General features: G+C 38.9%; 4 protein-coding genes across 6 annotated transcripts; 2 read left to right on the forward strand and 2 right to left on the reverse strand.

Annotated features, from left to right (window-relative positions):
- Positions 1–282: 282 nt before the first annotated feature.
- LOC147127382 (serine/threonine-protein kinase mos-like) lies at positions 283–7,602 on the reverse strand. Of its 3 annotated transcripts, none has more exons than XM_086020160.1 (3): positions 1,976–2,355; positions 1,621–1,711; positions 283–903 (listed from the first exon to the last, which is right to left on the reverse strand). In XM_086020160.1, exons 1-3 carry the CDS (start codon positions 2,041–2,043, stop codon positions 541–543), a joined length of 522 nt encoding a protein of 173 aa, XP_085876286.1. In that variant the 5' UTR covers positions 2,044–2,355; the 3' UTR covers positions 283–540. The 3 variants fall into 3 exon arrangements, with proteins under 3 accessions (XP_085876286.1, XP_085876287.1, XP_085876285.1); XM_086020161.1 differs by having other exon boundaries at positions 1,621–1,663; positions 1,976–2,354; XM_086020159.1 differs by lacking the exons at positions 1,621–1,711; positions 1,976–2,355 and adding an exon at positions 6,893–7,602.
- On the forward strand, positions 3,237–5,726 carry LOC147127383 (uncharacterized). Its single transcript, XM_086020164.1, has 3 exons — positions 3,237–3,383; positions 4,646–4,906; positions 5,173–5,726. Exons 1-3 carry the CDS (start codon positions 3,381–3,383, stop codon positions 5,602–5,604), a joined length of 696 nt encoding a protein of 231 aa, XP_085876290.1. The 5' UTR covers positions 3,237–3,380; the 3' UTR covers positions 5,605–5,726.
- A 1,107-nt stretch (positions 7,603–8,709) lies between the features above and the next one.
- plag1 (pleiomorphic adenoma gene 1) lies at positions 8,710–18,941 on the reverse strand. The gene is made up of 3 exons (XM_086021044.1): positions 18,818–18,941; positions 14,546–14,902; positions 8,710–13,567 (listed from the first exon to the last, which is right to left on the reverse strand). Exons 2-3 carry the CDS (start codon positions 14,791–14,793, stop codon positions 12,391–12,393), a joined length of 1,425 nt encoding a protein of 474 aa, XP_085877170.1. The 5' UTR covers positions 14,794–14,902; positions 18,818–18,941; the 3' UTR covers positions 8,710–12,390.
- Positions 18,942–19,299: 358 nt separating this feature from the next.
- Positions 19,300–20,843, forward strand: chchd7 (coiled-coil-helix-coiled-coil-helix domain containing 7). The gene is made up of 4 exons (XM_086021111.1): positions 19,300–19,445; positions 20,058–20,117; positions 20,200–20,298; positions 20,514–20,843. The coding sequence occupies exons 2-4, from the start codon at positions 20,064–20,066 to the stop codon at positions 20,616–20,618; spliced, it is 258 nt and encodes an 85-aa protein (XP_085877237.1). The 5' UTR covers positions 19,300–19,445; positions 20,058–20,063; the 3' UTR covers positions 20,619–20,843.
- The last annotated feature ends 180 nt before the right edge of the window (positions 20,844–21,023 follow it).

Genomic DNA, 21,023 nt, shown 5'->3' on the forward strand with positions numbered 1-21,023 from the left:
GAACTTCAGGTGGCCCGACAGTCACGGAGTGGCCAAGTTAAAATAAATGCAAATGAACCATGAATTAATATGCAAGTCAGTTTGTTGATCTATGTTAGAGTTTTTAACTTACTAAATAAAGACTTTGCGTTGCAAGCTTTTCAATAAATGAAATCCCTATAACCTGTAAAATTGTTTGATGAATTTTTTTTTTTGAATTTTTACAAATGATGCACTTTGACTTCCAGCCCTTGAGTAAATGAAATGAAATCCATACAACATGTAAAATTGTTTGATGAAAAAAATAGTTTAATATTTACAAGTGATACACTGACTTGCAGCCTTTCAATAAATGAAATGAAATCCATACAATCCGTAAAACTGTTTGATGAAAAAATATGTACATATTTATAAATGATACACTGACTTGCAGCCTTTCAATAAATGAAACGAAATCCATACAATCCGTAAAACTGTTTGATGAAAAAATATGTACATATTTACAAATGATACATTGGACAGTCATTAAATGAGGTGAACAGAAGAAAGGACAAAAGAGGCTCAACCAGTTTTTGGCAAAGTGACTGGTTGGTCACCTGTGAACAGAAAGATGGTGACGTGACAGAAGGACAAGTTCCTTTTTTTCTTTGTTTGTCCGAACTTTCTTGCTCGCCTCACGTGCTTCTTCATTTGTTTCTCCAACCTGTCTTGCTCCTTCTTTTCTTTCCTTTCCTGCTCCTTCTTTTCCTTCTTCTCTCTCCTCTCACGCTCCTTTTCTTTCTTGAGCTGCTGCTTTCTTTCCTTCTTTTCTAGGGCCACACACCGCTTGATATCGCTCCAAGACTTCAGTTCGAGTGCCGCTCGCTTTGTCTCGTCTGCATCGCACCCGTCTGCATCGCACATGTCGTCGTTCAAAAGTGACATCTGTTGAAATGAAAGAGACACCAACTGTCAATTCATCAGTTATCCGTTTTTGATTCATTGTTACTGTCTCAGGTGAGCAGGGTCAAAAGTCTACACACCCCTGTCCAATTGTCATTTTTTTGTGATATAAAAAAATGAGACCAAGCAAAATCATGTAACAAATAACCTATACAACCCAATAGAACAAAAAAAATTCTATTTGCAAGGGGAAATAACATGGGTTGATGAATCTGGTCAACAACAACTTTTAATCAGAGCTGGATTTATGTGTCTGTCAGTGTATTTTTGAAGTTGATTTAAAGAATGTTTTTTTTTTCCTAGCACATACATCAGGGTTTGGAGAAAACCTGATGCGTTACAGAAAAAACAAGGGCAGATTCAGAATCAACATAAAAAAAATCCCCTAGAACAATTTACATCCACCTCTGATTTAAAAAAAAAAGTAGTACTGCAGATGCAATAACGGTCTTATCCTAATAAAAGTACGAGTTTCAAGTATGCATTACTGAAAAATGATGCAGTTAGTAAAGCCGTATATCAGTTAAACAACTAGTAAGGCTTCATTCCAAGATGCATAGTAAGAATTATTCTCAAAATGTTACATGACCACATCACACTGCTTGTGCTGCTGCACAAACAAGACAAGACAACAAAACAGAAAAAACAAATTGCATTTTTAGTAGGCTATGCACACATTCAAAAATCTTTTGAACTTACCATGTTGATGAGTACTTTTCTCTCGTCTGAGCTCGCTTGCTGGCTGTCGACAGGTGCAGAGTCAGAATTGAGTGTGAGTGAGGTCTGCAAACTGTCCAGTATATAAGATCACACATCAAAGAGCAACTGATAGCTCTTTGATGAGGCGTGGCCAAGATGATGACGTCGCTGTGCTTCGGTGTGATGGCATGGGGGCGTGGCCAAAGTGTGTGCGAATGTTTTTAAGTTTGTGAGAGGAATCTTTTTAAATGTTTTGTATAGTAGGAGCTGAGTTGTAATAAATAATTAATGAAAAATATCAATTTTATGACATGATGTTTAGTAAGACATCGTATTTATTATAACTTCAGTTTACCTGCGTGCAGCCACCAAATCTACCACAATCCTGGCTGCGGTGCTGAATTTGTTCGGTTCCGTTGTCATCCGATTAAGCCTCCACAGCCAATGCTGCTCCAGGACCCACACGCCGCTATCGCCCCATTTATGAAAGGTCTCGTAGGAACTATCATCATGACAAGTCCCAAACCATCAAGTTGTACCTCTCGCCGTCCTGGCAGAATTGCCAAGAGCTTCGCTAGGTCGGCTAATAAACAACTGTCAACTTCCGTCTGCCCAACATTCGTCACGAGCAAAGGACATCTCATCCCGGGGCTCCTCAGCCACCGGTGTGAGATGTTCTCTATTCAACGACGGTTGGCAAAGTACGTTTCGATGCCTTACCGCCACCTGCTGGTATTGATTGTGCTTTGAGTATGCCTTGAATTTGTCCTTCTGTCAATCTGTTCACAGGTGACCAACCTGTCACATTGCCAATTTGGATGAGCCTCTTTTGTTCCTTCTTCCATTTGCCTCATTAAATAGTTGTCCAATGTATGATTTGTAAATGTTAAAATATGTTTTCATCAAGCAACTTTACACACTATGGATGTCATTTAATTTATTGAACGCCTGCAAATCAAAGTCTTTATTTAGTAAGTTAGTAACTCTAACTAACGTAGATAAACAAACTGCCTGGCATAATGATCCATGGTTCACTTGGATTTATTTTAGCGTGGCCACTGCATGACTGTCGTGCCATCTGAGGTTCTCTGATGCTGGCCGATTGGGCCAGGACAAATTTTATAATGCAATACGATACAGTCAACGTGATATTTCTTAAAAAAAAAAAAAAAATCTTTCATATTAAATATTTGGAGCTTGATCTTTTAACCGTGCTGGCACAACATTCAATATTTACAAATGTTATTTGACAAATATTTCTTTACAAAAAATAACACGCCCATAAAACAATACATTTGCAATAAGTTTACCACAAATAAATATTGCAAAGTGCTTCCATAGGTTCACAGTGAGCTCACAATGCCAGAAAAGATACGATACAGTCTCAGAACACGCTAAGCAAAATGAACTGGTGTCAATATCAGCAATCCCAAATTTTTTTTGTTTTGGTTTATTCATAAAGAAAGTCAGAAATATATTTTATTTATTTATTTATTTATTTTTAAGTCAGACATAGCAACATCTTGCCCATGCTCCCAATGACATCACAGACATACAGCCAATCCGCATCTTGGCCACGCCCCATCAAGGAGCTTGGTCTCTTTCATGTCTGCTCTTTGAGTAACTGATCTGCTCTTTGATTAACTGATATTGTGTGAACTATAAATGGGACGGTTTGCAATCACACTCACACTCACTTCAGACTCTGCACCTGTAGACAGCCAGCAAGTGAGCACAGAGAAAAGCGAGCAGACATCAACATGGTAAGTTAAAGATATTTCTAAATGACCACATTATGCATGATCATTGGCGATTTTGTTGCTTCATTTTTTGAGCAGCATCATGAATGGTGAGAAAATGCATCATGTTGCTCTTTTGGGAATAAAAAGTCTTACTGTACATTATGTATTTAATCGGGGATTTACTGTGTATGTTTTAAATGCGTTACTATATGCTGTACATCTTTTCATTTTGGGGGGAGTCTTTGTTCACATCATGTTATTTTCAAACCGTAAAAAAGTTACTATACATCATGTCATTTGTATTTTTTTAAAGAAAAAATCTACTGCTTGCATTTCTTTAGAAAGATCAATTATGTTATGGTGGGTGCATGCTGGTTAATTAAGCGAATTTTAATCGTGATTTAGATTTTGGCTACTCTTGAACTTAAAAATATTATAATCGAAGAAAAACGACCAATGTCTGCGTGTGTACAAATTCCCGGCGTCGTAAAAGTACCCCGAATGCACTTGTGTGTGTAACCTCTGAGTGTGCTTTATTAATGACACCCCAGTTGGAGTTTACTGTAAAACTAAAGACACAAAAAAATAATTACACCCATCGTGTATTTAAATAGAATACACGCTTCGCTTTAAAAACATTGCCAGTGCTAATGTAACGTCCCATTGGCACGCTAACGGAAAATTAGCATCGAATTCTGGCAGTGATAGTTCTTAAAATAACGAATATTCACACAAGGATGCGGTGGGAACACAAACACACAGGCAATATAAAATACTCTCAAGCACACATTCTTCTGAATCTGTGAAAAACGAGTTATATATGATAGCTTTCGCAACTTTATTCTACTCTTCCTGTCGCATTGTGTGTACTTAATGTATGCACGGCACCACACTGCCTTTTAGAGGCCAACGCGCTCACAGCAGGAACAACCGGTATTTATTTTTAATAGGTATTATTGTGTTCTATTCTTACTTTACTTTGTTCCTAAATTATTTTCAGATAGCTCTTTTTATAAAAACAAAAACAAACAAAAAAACATATATATTGTTGTACCAACACAGATTTCCATATATGTAACGCATGGCCCATTAAGACCCAAAACATGTGAAAATATAACTCAGAGACAGGGTCATTTTGTACTTGACAAAAATAATAGTGGTTAAGTGCACAACTTGCGGAGATGAATGGGTATGAGGGTATGATGATGTTTCGGGGTTTCTAGATACAGTGCTATCTGTAGATTTTATACAGCCTCCTGATGTTTCGTTTGTCCTTTGCTCAGAATTTGGAGGCAGCTTATGAGGTTGAGGAGTGCAACTGGAACCCACGCAAGCTCCACCTGGCGCAGCTGCTCTGTTGCACGGCCTCACAGCTTGAGAGGCAGCAACAAAAGCGGCTAAAGTGGGAGAGAAGAGCCAAGGAGCTTGAGCGGCATCTGGAGGCCTACAAGGAGGCCGTGTGGACCCAGCAGCAACTCTGTAACTATGTCGACTACCCTGAGAGCCTCATCCAAAGCTTCGTGGCACAAAACTGCAACTTAACGGTTTGCGCCTCACCTTTCTTCTTTTGGTTGATTTATGGGCAGCAAACTAGCCTGTACTGCAGATTGCTGTCGTCTGAAAATGACATAACAGCATCTAAGGGCTCAGGTTGTGACCGTCATGGCTCACCAGGTTTGGTCAATGTGACGTTCACAAGCTGAGCGCTTAGGCACTGTGATGTCATTTTCAGTCGACGGCAAGAGGCAGTACAAGGCAAAATGGCCGCCCCCTGATTAATCGAGTTGGTGTCTCTCGTTCATTTGAACAGAACTCACCTAAGAGTGGTGGCATGAGCGATCGAGACAAGACAAAGACATGGAGAAGAAAAGTGGAGAAAGAAAAGAACAATAAGAACGAGCTTGCTGCCAAAGAGAAGATCGAAAAGGAGCGGCGAAAGAAGGAGCGTGAGGAGGAGAAAAAAAGGAAGGAGCACGAGAGGAAGGAAAAAAAGAAGCGTGAAGTGAAGGAGAAGAAAGAGAGGAAGGAGCGTGAGAGGAAAGAAAAGAAGGACAAAGAGCGTGAGGAGAAGGAAAAGAAAGAAAAGAAGGAGCATGAGAAGAAGGGAAAGACAATCAAACAAAATGTGTGTGAAAAGAAAGATGAAGAAAAAGGAGAGAATGAGGCTCCAAAGAAAAAGGAGAAGAAAACGGTGACCTTCTGTGAGATGGTCACAGTCTATACGTTTACTCCGGTCAGGTGACCAATCCCTGTCAGTGACTGGATGACCCCTTTGTACTTTTGATTCATTTATCTAATTAAATAATTGTATTTTTTGTTGATGTGTAAATAATAAAATGTTACTAAAATAAATAATTTTGCAAACTTTGTGCATTGAACTGAATTTACTTAAAATTATACAATAAAAATATTAGTAACAAAACTGTTGAGGTACATTTCAACCTTGCTTTTTGGAAAAATAAGCACATTTTAAAAAACTTGGCTCTTCAAGTTTTTTTATCTCTGTTGCACCCTGTTGATGACACCTTAATTTAGGCCTGTTTTGTCACTTCTCTTCTCCCCCTAAAACAAAAGTTTGCTAACTTAAAGCTAACCTGTACTCTTTTTACATTAAACATTTTGTTTAAACGTTTAAAAAAATGTAAAAAAAATCCTACAATAGGGGCTTGATGCAAAAAGTTCTATTGTGAAACCATTTTAATTAAAGTATACAAGTAAAATCCCAGTACAAACAAATACCACTCTCAAAACATTTAAAGATTAAGACATTGGGTTAAAATGTAAATATGGTTACAAACCCCTTTTGGTTGCTATGAGGTAGGAATGAAAAACAACTTCAGTTATAAGACATTGAAAAATGACAGGCAGACATTTAAAATAATGACTCCTCCATAAATCATCTTGCTACACTGTTTTCAGCAGTAGCTTCATTATACAAAGACATACCTTACAACACTTGCGGTGACACAATAAAACGTTCTCCAAGCTGCGAACTAAAATGCTTCTAAAATCTTCACAAATCACAATTTCGCTTGGAGATTCTCCAGTTGCGCTATCAGTTCCTGGGCGCTGAATCGACTCAGAGCCTGTGCAGCCCAGCATCTGCTTAACAAAATCTTGCCGAGCCTCCCTTGCTCCGACTGGAACACGGCTTGATTTTCAACTTTTGGTCGCAGATTGTGCGCAACCACCGCGTAGAGGACATGCTGCCTGTCCCCCGTGTAGGGTTGTTCTCTTGTCATCAGCTGCCACATGGTAATCCCAAAGGAGAATATATCTGATTTAGTAGAAATACCTTCACCCTTGAGCAATTCTGGTGCTGTGTGCGTGTACGTGCCACCTGTGTGACTCATTGGAACCACATCTGAAGCTTGACGTTTACTATCCAGTTGAACAGAACAACCAAAATCTGCAATCTTGCACACACCCTCACTGGACACCAACACGTTGGCTGGTTTTATGTCCAGGTGAACGATCAGGTGGGAGTGAAGGAACTGTAAACCACGCGCGATATCCAAAGAGTGACTGACCCACTTGTCCGGCTCCAGTGTATCCTCCACACAGCCGTAAATAATCTGCTGGAGATTCCTGCTTCCGACATATTCCATCATGATCGTCCCGATGCTGCTTTCGTCTCCGAAGTCAGTCGGCATGCAAGTAGTGGCCGCGATGACGCGCACAATGTTCCGATGACGAAGGTGTGCAGCGTTCAGTTCGGCCCAAAAACTCTGGCGAGATGCCAGTTTGTTTTTGGTGCATTTCTTGACTTTTTTCAAAGCGACGGTCTCCCCGAGGTATTTCGCTTTGTAGACAGAGCCGAACCCCCCGGAGCCGACAGGCTGGACACAGTGTAGTTCCTTCCAGTAGATGACAGAGGACCACAGGCGGCTGGTAACTTTACCTTGGTGTCGATGGGCTGGGACTTGCAAAGTGGAGCCGAACGAGGGTTTGGATAAAGGGCTGCTGCAAGTCCCGATGTCCACGGAAGGGAAAATGTTTTGGGGAAGAAAACGGGTAGGGGGTACTGGAGAAGGCATGGTCTCTGGCACGATGAGCACAGTTGTGTGCCTCTTTTCCGAAAATGGCTTCTATGAACCGCCCTGGTCTTGCATGTTGACACCTTTATGTGAATATTAAAAAAAAATACTGCTTACAATTTATGTTGATCAACAATTGTATGCATGTGCCCAGCACACCTTATGCACTATAGGTATATGGCGTTGTTTAAAAAAAACAATGGCGCATGTTTGTGACGTCAATTATAGGTGCCAGAGCCCACATATGTAAAGGTTTCCTGCTTTTGGTAAATCATTTTTCTCTTGAATGACTGTTCCATTTGTATTGATGACTTGTGGAAGAGCTTTACTCTGTACACATTTCCGTAGAAAATGCCTATTGCTATAAATAAAGTTTAAAAATCTAGTCTATGGTCAAACACGCAGATTTTTCTGTACAGACATGTTTGAATAGAATATACCTTAGTGTCGTATGGTACGTCAACATCACCGCCATTTTGAATGTGGCAAAGTAGCACGCTCGGTAATAAAATGATTAGAGACAAAATAAAACACAAGTAAAACATACAATGTTCTTATGTTTATTGAACTTTCAATACATTGCATGGAAACACTGGAGTTGACAATGTCATCCCCCTTTTAATAGCAGCAAGGTATGTAAATAAAAATCAGGTTATTATGCAAAACAATAAATAATCTGCCTCTTTGGATTATGTCAGTGTTTTAAAAAACAAGACTTCTATTTTACAAAGACTACAAACATATCTAAATATATATTTTTTATATACACATACAGTACTATATACATATGCACACAAATATGCAAATATAGGAGTGTTCATATATGTGTGTATTGTATATTTAGATATATGCATACTGAATGTACGTGTGTATTTACACATAAGTACATATATGCATATATACACATGTATACATACTGTACATATACAGTAAACATATATGCACATACCTACATATATACATATATATACACACAGGTTTATACATACACATACATATATATGTGCATACATATACAGTAAAAATAAACATTTATACTGTATCTATATACATCGTATACACATATGTATATAAATACATTGCCTATATGTATAAAAATATAACAGTAGTTTGTAAAATAGATTTTTAGTTAAATATTGACAATTACCATCCTTCAGTCAATTCCATCACTGTTATGGGATGGCATTGTTAAAATGCAACACATAAAAATACTAACATGGCTGGAATGCATTCATTGAATAGATTTCATCTCATTTTGAATGTTGTCACATATACCCCCCCCCCCCCCAAAAAAAAAAAAAACTTCACTTTTTGCTATAGCTCTCCCAACGACAAGGCTTCCCAATATACGGTATATATTTTTGGGGAAAATAAACACACAAAGGTGGGGCAAATATAAGGTTTTGTTTGTGAGATACAGTTTGTAAAAACAAAGGCTAAATTCGTCACAGTACAGTCAAACTATATGAAGATATATCGTACAACCAGTCATGCACATGCCAGCTGCTCTGCTAAAATGAATACTTTTAAAAAAACAATACATTCTAAAACTATAACAGAGGTCTGTAGCACCTTAAGGAGCTTTAGAAGTATGTTAGCAGCTTGATCCAATAGAAAAATATATTGCAATATTGCAGTGTTTCTTCCATACACATTCAAAACGTTTTGCTGGTACCACTGAGGCTTTTAAAGAGGTTTGGCATGAAAGGCTGAGGGAAGTTTTCACAAATGACTGTGGGAGCATCTGCTTTTATTTTTTATGGTAATGATTTTATCCACATTGTTTTTTTTTTTAAAGTGTGCTTTTTTTTTCACCATCAGCAATTAAGTCTTTCATCCCTGCCACCTCCAAATGCTGTTTGGTAATCTTCTCCTATAGCAGCTTTTAGGCATACAAATACTATACACAAATTAAAATATCGACTTGTCATCAAAAACTTTTGTCACACTGAGATCCAAACCTGGCAGAAAAATAAATCTATTTAAGGTTTAATTTTCGACCCCCCCCCCCAATACACACAAATAACATGTGCAAGTAAAGCAAAAATGATACTTTGAAAAAAAAAAAAAAAAAAAAAAAAAACACTGTCGAAATGTACCTGTAAAAGTAAAACATCTTATGCTCCATTTACATGTTATTGTTCCAAATGTAATATATACATTCATGACAAAAGTTTCATCTGTCAAAAGGTACTGGAGAAAATGAAGTTTTGGGGGAGAAAGCAGCTTGCTAAAATTTCTTTCAAAACCACAAAGCTTATAATCAGGGCAAAGTTTTGCAAATGCTTTGAAACAAAGCAAATTGAAATCCGCATTTGAAAAAGCCCATCTCAGCAAATCCCATTATTGAGGAAGGTCATGGACACAAACAAGTGAATCACTGAAGCATCTAAGCATAAACACAAGATGCTTGTGAGGTACAGCAAACGATAACACTGTTAATTGTGAGTCAAGCATTTCATATCAGCTGGTAACACAAGAAAGGTATAAATCTTTTTTTTTTTTTTTTTTTGCAGTCCAAAGTATAAAACGGAAAGATTACCTATATCAATGCTATCTGCATTTACATTTGTTGTTGTTGCCTTTTAGAATATTTGTACACCATAAGTGCCTTTATGAATTTCCCGAACACTGTTACTGTTGCCAAGCTAGGCATTGACTTATTTATTGACAGCGTTTTACTCCCACTTTATTTTTCATATCTTGAGATATAACCAATTGGTAAACAAGATATGATTTGATTTGACTGTAACAATTGATGGCAAATGCATTTGAATACATATTTTACAAAATGATTTTAGTGTCTTTATCAACACCTTCAAAGTCTTGAGTTACTTCATACAGTAACAATAGCAATGAGTGAATGCACTGAACGAGAGGTCATGTGGTTACAAAAATATATTACACATTGTGACAGAGCTAAGCATAGTTTGCACAATAATTTGACAATCAAAACAACAATGTTTCGCAGATAGAAAAATATTTTTAATATACACATTCTGTGGGTGCTTGTTCTATAAATTTCCTACTTTGCAACTATTCCATGTACAAGAGTGCAAAACTTTGAGCTTTAATTTTATATATATGTTGACATCAGTCGAAGTCAATTTTTTTTTTCACATACTTTTTGTTTAATTTGACATTTATATTTAAAAAGTGCGGGTGATGTACTTGACATGCTTAACCAGTGGGAAACAAGTTAGTTTGCATAAAATTTTAAGGCATCTATCGTAACAGATTTCATTGTGCACATTTGGTTTTTCAAATGACAGCAAAGGCAGATCTGGCAACGCGCGATTAGCGACTGATTTTGACCTCATTTATTTTGATGAATGTGGCGCACATTCCTTTACTTTTTTTGGCTGCAGTTTTGCAACGTTTCCCTAAAATTCAAGAGAATGTAAAATAATCCTTGTGAAAAAAAGCCAACTGATTTACAACGCTAAATTCAAAGAACCTATTATTACCATTTTCATTAAGTGTGTAGAGATAATGTAAAGAGAGGAAAACAAAACCATGGGCAGGTTTGTACCAGGGATTCTCAAATTGTGGTACCATGGTATGCGAAAGAGTCGCCTAATTTTCAAAAATAAGACAAATAAAATAAAATACATTTAAAAAAAATTAAAATCAAGCATGTTAGAGTGATTCAATTATTTCATCAACCGATAAGGTGATAAAAATTAAGATTTTTTTTTTTTTAGTTTAAGTGCTTTTGGGTAGCATTAAGAAATTAGCTGAATGAGGTGAGCTCGAAACATCCTACAGGCTACAGTAATGTTTCAGCAGCTAGCAGCCACATCTACTGCTGTCATGTTTGATTTTCTTTGGTTTAGGGGACAACTTATTTTCAAACTGCCAAAGTATGAAAAAAATAAATCTATTAAAATGAAAAATGAAATGCATAACTTTCATACTAATACTAAAACTCAGTAGTTCCTAGTACTTCGTCCTTAATAATGTGATTTTTTTTTTTTTTTTACTACTACTACTCCCATTTTTTTCCTTTCCATTTAACAGAGCATTCTCTGGTTTTCTTTTATACAGTTTTGGAAGTCATGTTCCTCCACATGAAAGATGCCTTTGCTTTTACTTGGATGATATAATTAATATATCAGAATTAGGCACACGTGTACTGATGCAGATGAAAGCAGAATCACAGGAATGGTTTATCTTGATCAAGTAAAAAGTTCAGCGGGTGTTTTTAGTCTATGGTGTGTTCACTACTAAAAATGGGGTGATGTACATGTCCAAATATACAAAGTTTAATTGTAGTTTGTTTTATGTGTCAGTTTTACATTCAATTTAAATTGGGACTGATGAATAAACAGTTTAAAGCAAGCACGCTTTGCCTCCTATTTGGAGAAGTGTAAGCAAGTTATCAAAGTGATCACGAAAGTCTCCCATTTCTTGAAAGGAAGAGAGTGAGAACAGGTGCTAAATAATTCTTTGAATAGTGTGTTTTAAAACGTTTAAACATGAAGTCAACCCAAATATATTTTTTCAAGAATATGTTCTATGCAAGCCCACAAGTTGAAACAAGCCATTTTGATAGATATTGCGCTTGTGGAATAAGAGTTAATCCACCTGTTTTTAGCCATCTCTGGGGGCGGCCATTTTGTCACTTCTGTCGACTGAACATGACATCACAACTACTCAGGGCTCAGGTAACAACCAATCACGGCTGACCAGTTTTCTGGATTTTGCTGCTTAACTCATATTCCACAAACGCCATATTAATCAGAATGCCGTGTTTCAACTAGTGGGCCTGCTGGGAACATATTCTTGAAAAAAAAAAAAAAAAGCATTTTGGTTGATTTCCCTATTTGATTTAGTTCAAAGGTTTCAAAGTAATATGATCTCTGTACACTGCAGAGTTTGACCTATCGTGGTCGGTCTTGTCATGTATCTCCCGCGATAAACAGAGGTTGACTGTACCGCTCGATACGTGACGGTGTGTTATGCGTGTGTCATGCTCCAACCTTACTGGATCACTGAAAAGCCTGATGAAAGCGAGGCAATGTGGTGGGGGCGCTCAAGTTGCAAATAAAGGACGCTTGGCTTTGAAGCGGACTCTGCGCAGCCTCCGGGCCTTCGGAAGGCTCGGGGGGCAGGTGGAGATGTACGTTCTCGTCGTTCAGTGTATGCTGCCCTTCGCTGCCCCCCGCGTGGTTGTATAGGGGCCCGTGCAGCGGTAAGAAATTGAAAAGCTGCGAGAAGTCCATCAGGGAGGAGGACGATGCGAGTGAGTCGCTTGCCAGAGCAGCGGTTGCCACCGACGTGGCAATTTTGGACAAGGACCTTTCCTCACTTGATTCTTCCAGCATGTCCACATGATCCCCGCTCTCAAGTTTGCAGATAGGGAGTTGTGGATCTTGCACTGCGGAGGACGAGGAGGGCAAGCCGCTCTGTAGCTCCAATAGATAGCTCTCCAGTTCTCCCTTTAGATTCTGCTCCCGTTCCTGTGAGGAGACAGCGTATGAGGTAATGTTGGAGCCCAACGGGTATTTTAAAGAGAGCAGGTGTGCAGCGTTGGGGAAAGGCTCCGAGTCCAGGATGGGGCCGGTACAGAAGTTGTGCTGATGTGGCGTAGTTGTCAGCGCGTCTGGGAGTTCTCCCTTAATGCCCCCAGGCACCAAGTCATAGACAACAGGCTCCAGCAAATCAGCTGGCTCAGTTTTCACCCTCAACAGCTCCTGGGGGTGACTCTTCTTAACATGACGCGTCAGGTGGTCCTTCCGACCAAACCGCTGGGCGCAGTATTGACAAAGGAAGTCCTTGCGTCCCGTGTGAACCACCATGTGGCGCCGGACATCTTTACGGGTATAAAACCGCCGCTCACAATGCTCGCAATGATGCTTTTTCTCTTTGGTCCCACCAGAGGACTTGCCGGCATGACTTTTGAGGTGTTCCAGAAGCACTCCGGTACTAGGGAATGGCTGCAGGCACACTTGGCAGGTGAGATCTCCGCTATTGGCAGCGTGAAGGGCAAGGTGGCGCTTGAAGCCCAGCTTGGTGTTGTAGCTCTTACCGCACTCCTGACATGCAAACGCCTCCTTATATGGGTCATGGATGTGGAGGTGATTCTTTAAGTGATCCTTGCGGTGAAACATTTTTTCACAGTATGAACACTTGTGGGTTTTTTCTGGTGAGTGAGTTGCCATATGCCTTGGGAAAGAGACACCATCTATGAGCACTCAGGATTATTCTGATAATGGAAGTTAAGAAATGAAGAACTGTAGACCTTTTCACCGTGACGTCACACGTACTTCCAGGTGGCAAAAAAGTAGATCTCCCAGATGGCACCATCACAATAAACCAACATTTACATATTGACCAAGGCGGGATGACTGAGAAAATAGCAACTTTTGTAGGGATGTAGTCTGAATGTCGAAAGCAGGGCTCTTCAATCCTGTTCCTCGAGGGCACCTGAACCTGAGGGTCAGGAGGCTAAATTACGTGTATGTTGTATATAGTTGTACTGGGAAGATAGCAAGGCTGCCCAAAGGCACCTTTTAAGAGACAGACACCAAACCGCCATCATCAGGTTTGTGGAAGCTGTTTTGTCACAGACAGCTGGGGTCTCCAATCCTGTTCCTCCAGGTTCGCTCTTTTCCATCCCTCCTTCAAATTCAAATGATCAGATAAGGTCTGCAGAGGCTTTATAACGATCCAGATCATTGGAATCAGGTGTGTTGCAGCAGGGAGAGATGAAAAACAGACAGGACAGCGGACCTGGAGGAACAGGATTGAAGACCCCTGCTATAGTATTTCTGTGAGAAAACATCTTCCACAAACCTGATGATGGCAATTTGGCGTCTGTCTCTTAAAAGGTGCCTTTGGGCAGCCTTGTTATCTTCTCAGTACAACTAATTACAACATTTACTTGATTTAGCCTCCTCGCCCTCAGGTTCAGTCATGGTTTGCCACCCGAAGTACCCAAGTGCCTCCAAACATTATAAACTGGTCTATACCTGGTGGTTCAACCCCAAACACAACACGATTTTGTTTTCAGTTCAATTCAGCGGTAATCAATCGTCTTCTGCCCCCCGGAAGTACCTATTACGACATTATGTAAAGATCGACACAGTTTTACGACAGTAACAGTAAAGAGCAAAACTGTGACCCACGGCTGCTTTTCTGTACCTTAGCAACTTGTATTTGGAGACAAAAGCCTTGGTGCAGCCAGGATGGGAGCAGCAGTAGGGTCTCTCGCCGGTGTGAGAGTAAGAGTGCACCTTCAACTTCTCCAGACTGTTGAAAGCTTTCTGGCAGTCTTGGCAAGGGAAATTCCTTTTTGGCTTTCCCTCGGCTCTTTTGCGCCTCCCCATGGGCGGTGCAAGCTTTGCTTTCTCCACACCTTGGTCAAGGTGGCCCTGGGTTCCTGTGGCCATGGCACCTTAAGGCAGACCAGTTACATGGATAGCGGTGCACTTCCCAAATTGTGCTGACGTAAGTACCTTAGCCAGTTTTTCGTCCTCAACCTCGTCCGGGCTCATAAGCCTGAGAGAGACACACAGTAATAGTCACAAAAAGTTACAGATATTGGACTTGCGGGTGAAATTTCAGTATGAACCAAAAACTTCATTTGACCTCGAAACCTTTGAATGCACATGTCCAACTGCTCAATGTTTCAGTACTGATTGCACAACTCTAACAAGGAATTAGATGACAAAATTCCCAACAGGGGTTTGATTCAGGAATCCACCAATACAATTTCTGCTTTAATCAGAATTGGGATTTAAACACTCCTCGTCATTATTCTTTTCACATTTTCCTGTTATCAGACGCAAAACAACACCTAATTAATCAACATATGTCTGACAGATTTCAGTTTTTTTAACTATTCTGCTAAGTTGAACTAACATGGCTCTATTATTGTAGACAGAGCAAGTTCGGGCGAAAAAAAAAATAGCGCATCTTGGTTTTCGTGCCAGTGCAAGTCTCCTTCGGGAATTTGGCCGAACGTGCTGCACCAAGATGGACATTCCGCCAGACTTCTTTTACACTCTCTGGGCATACCTGGCATTTTGGTGGCTGAAAGTAGACTGAACACTAGACCGTCTAACCAACTTCGATCTTCTGCATGGACTCCAGCGAGTCTATTTCTGCTTCCACAATGTCAACGACTGTGTACCTATAGCTCGCTGACTTTAAAGGGAATGAGACAAGCCACTTTTATTGACCGGAAAGCAAGTTTCCCGTGTTCACGCCCACAACAGCGCAGTTAGACCACACTTTGTGCTAGACTTGTGCTCGGCATGAAAATAGAGCTTCACAAATAAGCTTACTGCTGTCCAAAATTCTAATTCATGCAATGTTCAATAAGTACAGAAGTAGTACACTACATTACTATTTGAAAAACAACAAATTATTTTGAAATGAGTAACTAACAATAAAGCGATGTACTACAATTGAAAGAAACGTGTTCAAAGACTGTCATTTGCCGATCACGATTCAACAATAATGGTCCATAACAGGTTTGACGTAACACTGAAGAAAACAAAGTATTTTTGTGCATGTATGCACAGATAAACATTTCCTACACCACCTGTCCACTTTAGGGTCGCAGGTGAGTTGTAGTGTTTTAAATGGTTTTTAGTGCAGATTTTCACCGTTGGTGAGTCTCAAACTTATCCCCATGATAAATGTCGGTTCACTGCACAAGTCTTGTTTTTAGGCATGTGGGAAAAAGTCAGACTCATATCAGGCAACATTAAACAACTGGGGCCTCCCCTACTGCCTCCTACCTAAATGTTTTATTACACCTATTACTGTTGTGGTTGTGTTTTTTCTACCCAATACTTTGTATTGGGAAGAAAATGGCTTCAGGGTGTAATGGTGAATAGGACAATGAAACATTTGTTTAAAGAGGATATTTGTTTATAAAATGCTGAATAACAATCAAATCAACATTTATACAAGCTCGCTTAAATTGCAGGTTGTTTTACCTTATCCAACGTGTATTTACTATTGTTTCACAAAGATTTTGTGATGCTTGGTAGAAGGGCATGCCAATTCTGGTGGGGTGTTTAACTGCCCATTCTAAAGAGGGATATCGCCAACGAGGACTACATTTTCAGAACTACTCATGCTTAAATAAGTAATCAAACAATGGCCACTAAAGTACATTTGAATGACTTAATTTCAAATATTAACATTGTGAATGAAGAACTGCTATGCAATTCTAGCCTAGTTGTAGTTTGTTTCTTATATTTATTCATCATTTTTTTCAGGAGATAAGAAATTCTTTACATTTACTGGATTCATTTATATTATATGAGTACTGCAGAGTATTCTTTTTTTTTTTTTTTTACTTGTATGACTTACTTATATAAACACTCAAGTCATGCTTTGTCATAAACAAACAAATGAAAACCTACTTTCAAATCACTCAAAATGTGCAACAATGTCATGGTAGGATTTCATGTCTTAAAAATGTTTCTTACAAACCGACATAATATGTACAACAGATTTTTGACATAATTCTCGATCAATCAATGAATCAACCAGCTCTGTTGGCGAAGTTCATACTGTCACTAAGTGTGTGTGTTTGTTATGTTATCCTATGTGTTTGTTTCTTTGTTTGTTATGTTCACAACTTGTGAGGTGAGGTGAGTAACAACTCTGTACAGAATTATAAATTTAACAAAGTGACGGAATTTTAATTACACCCTATTAGATGATCTAATGTGGCTCTTGGGCACTTTTTTATATGCATACATTTTACAACAAAGTTATAGTGATCTTTAACTATAAAGTGTTCCCCTACTTTATGGCGCTTTCTCCTTTACACCCCCATTATAGTGCAGATTTTGAAATAACAGCAACATTTATGCTAATTTCAAATTGCACATTTATGAGGTTTTCTATAACATGTTAACATTAACCTAGCAGACTTTAATTAAATAAAATGGTATGCTTTGGTTGAAAATGTGGGTGTTTAAATATACAGTGTTTAATTTTCTTTCCCGCAAACAAACTGGGAGTGACAAATCATCATCTTGATGCAAGCATATTATGCCTATTATTTGGAGAAATTTGCAAGCTACAGTCTTCTTTTCACTTCATTAAAGTGATGTTATACAATAGTCTCCCATTACCCGACAGTCACAGAGTGAAAACAGGCGTTATGGAACACTTTAAAAAGTGTGTTTGAAGTTTAACCGTGTTTGAAACATGAGGGACCTGTAAAACTATGTAAAAAATATTTTTATACATACTCTCATCACTGTGCTGTGAAAATGGATATGCTATAAACATCATGTTCAGTATAGTTCAGTGATTGCCAGAATGTGGTACCACCAGTGATATGCGGGCTCCCTCTAGTGGTATGGAAAAGAATCACTGCCTATAGCCAGTTCGGTTGTATTTCACTTCAATACATCTGCACTCATTTTTAAGGACTGCTTCTTTTTATTATTTTAAATTAGGGACACTTCTAATTTATGCAATGAAGTGAAACCTTACAACATTGAGCTCTTCTTCTCAATTTTGAATTACAATTGCAGTATCAAAAATAAAAAACAAATACGCCTTCCCAGGGGAAAACGGCAAAAAAATATCACACAAAACAATCAATACAAAGATATGAACGTTGCATGCAATGATGTAAGGCTGCCCACGTGCAGAGAGTCGCTTGAATTTTTTTTTAGCAAGCTCGCAAATGCCAAGTTGCTTTCACTGTCATTTGCAACACTACGAAAATAAATAAAATATCGCTACAAGTTGGATTTTGCTGGATGCTGTCAACGACACATGTTGCATAGACAAGTCAGGAAAGCCTTATCCTATGCCAACATATCTACTACCTCTATTTACCTTTTTTTTTTTTTTTTTTAAATCAAGCGGTGTCTTATCTTTACTGGCATTAAACCAACGTCAGTTACCCGAACTGTCTGTAAATATTGTGATTGCGGTAGAAAATGACATCAAGCCGATGAAGGTGTTTGTAAAGACCGGACAACAGATGGCTTGCATCGATGATGATCGATTGACAAGCTCAACTGAAGCCGTAGCGTGAACACAATTCACCGCAGCCACCAGGAAACACCAGAAAATAAGACTTTATTGTTTTTGTCATAAACCAATGGCTCAATATTATCATCCCTTAACAATGAATATCGTCAGCGAACAACTTTAATCAACTCCTTAACTAGTGCACTCTTTTTTTCTTTTTTCTTTTTTTTTAATAAAGTCATTAGAGTTCATAGAGGTGCGCGGTAACACTGTCTTGGACACAATTTGTTAAAAGGTGTTTATACCGAAGGCATGCCGGGTTCTTCTCTGTGGTCACAAACTGGGCAGAGATTAACACAAACTTTTTTCCCGAGCTCACCCGTCTCTCATAATTTGAATAACCCCGATATTTTAATTCAAGAAATGAGTAACGGTATGCTTAATTTACATGAAACTTACCCTGGGCGCTTCAACATCCCTTTTGCTGTGTTTTTCTTGACTTTCAACTATTTTCCGAATTTTAAATAATTTTTTTCTCATATTTTTGCTAGACGCGGCGGGCCTGAAATTTGTTTGCTTTCCTATCTTTCGAGCAGCCATTGTATGTGCGCTGCAATGCAACCGCACTTGGCTCGAAGTCACGCCCATTTAAGGTTACACTATGTTGAATAAGTCGCTGCCACTTTCACTTTGGTCTCACCTACCGACGCCTTTTGGCGGAACATATTTGTAAGACTTCTAATTTAAGATGTCAGGCGTTTCAAACGGATTTCCACTGAAGTTAAAATGTTCGGAGAATGTACACGCCTGCCAAGAAACTCATAGGGTCGTTAAGTTGCCAGTCTGTCAGGACAACATTTAGGACATCCTATTGGCTGACTTTGCTGTCACTCTTAAAGAACAACATTCAGAGGATCCAATTGGCTGACTCTGGTGTCAATCACGTGTTACTTCGTTGTTGTTCTTCCTGCTGCACACTCTCTTTCCGTTCGCATGAAGATATCACTAAACTATGGATTCTGGGATCTGTTAAATATATGCTTAATTAAAGCCCTCCCTTGAAGACACTTGCACAGATTGTTCACGGGTAAGGTGAAGGAATTGCATCTCTACCCGTCGTTTTACGTCATCTATGAACCAATATTAAACGTAGAGGTCAATGCTTAGCAATGCTCAAATAAATAAGATTTAATGTATGTATTAATGATTACAATTCTGCAACTTAATAATGAATAAAAGTCCTCCATTGAAATGAATTGAAATGCTATTATTATTCCAGTTTCCCCCAAATAACCACCACAATGTGTGTCATACATTTCCACCGAATTTTATCTTGTGCATTCTCATCTCTAACACACTAACTGACTTTCCTCACATCTTCCTCTTCCTCTCTGTCCCAGAAGCTCCATACTTATCACCCTTCTACCAATATACTCACCATCTCTCCTCTGGATGTGTCCAAACCATCTAAGTTGGCTCTGTCTAACGTTTCCCCCAAAACATCTAACCTTGGATGTCCCTCTGATGAGCACAACAATGATCCCAATTATAGTTGTGCTCATCATGGACTAAAAAAATGCTAAATTAGTACATCACAACAACTTACTGTAATTCCCGTCACACAACATAAAAATACATAGAAAGTTTACTTGTCACCTTGCTGGATGTGTTACAAAGTTATTTTTCTGCATCTACACAGACACAAATGGACAAAAATACCAGAAAAGTCCGGAATCAAGACATCAATCCTTGCATTGAAGTAAGACCTTATCCACATTGTTGTTGTTGTTGTAACCATGTTTGATCAATTTCTTTTGTATGATTTTTTTTTTTTTTGGTAGGAAAGTGACGCATCACAGAAGTGTTTGGATTCCTGCAACTATGATAAGAACTTGTGCATGGCCTACTTCCAGAGATACAAGAACTGTAGGAAATATTGGGTATCTACCTCTATGTATTTACAAAGCTTTACTGGGTCAAACCAATCTAAAGAAATATATAGTGTACACTGTCGTACCTGGGCTGTGATATGTACAGTATGTAATTAGACTGCCATCTACTGGCATGACACATACTACACCGGAGCAGCCCCAAACACAAGTTTGGCTAGGAAATGTTTGTGTTTTTGATCATTCTTGTCTTTCTTCCCCCTCAGCACAACATAATGTTGCACAGGAGGAGAGAGGGTGTAAAACCTGACATGCCCACTGCGACAGAAAGGCAGGAGATTCTCTCTGCTCTTGGAGGGAAGCCATATTGAAGAGCCACGAAGTTGATACAGAGACCCAAGGGGGGTTGACGTATGTTCTGATGTTGCTGGAACGTTGCACCGGAGAAGTGAAAACGAAGAAACGATGGGAGCAATTTGTTTGGATGAGTTTTGCAAACAATGTCGTGGCATCGTAATGATGTACATCTCATCCTTTTTCTTTTGTGGAAATGAATGCACTTGCCTGTGTGTTGTACAATAAAATTGTTTGAAGAAGCTTGAGGTCAAATACTAAATCAACATGACTTACGTACTCTACCAAACACAAACATCAATTTTTTTTTTTTTTTTTTTTGGAGGGGTGGTGCCCAAATTTCACTTACAGTACAACAAAGGATATGTTCAATAATCTTTATTGACAGGTGAGGACTTTTAGTTTGTGCAAATTTGACCTGA

This window comes from Filicampus tigris, chromosome 21 (assembly GCF_054856515.1).
Source record: "Filicampus tigris isolate MCC_2025a chromosome 21, RoL_Ftig_1.0, whole genome shotgun sequence".
NCBI lineage: Eukaryota > Metazoa > Chordata > Actinopteri > Syngnathiformes > Syngnathidae > Filicampus > Filicampus tigris.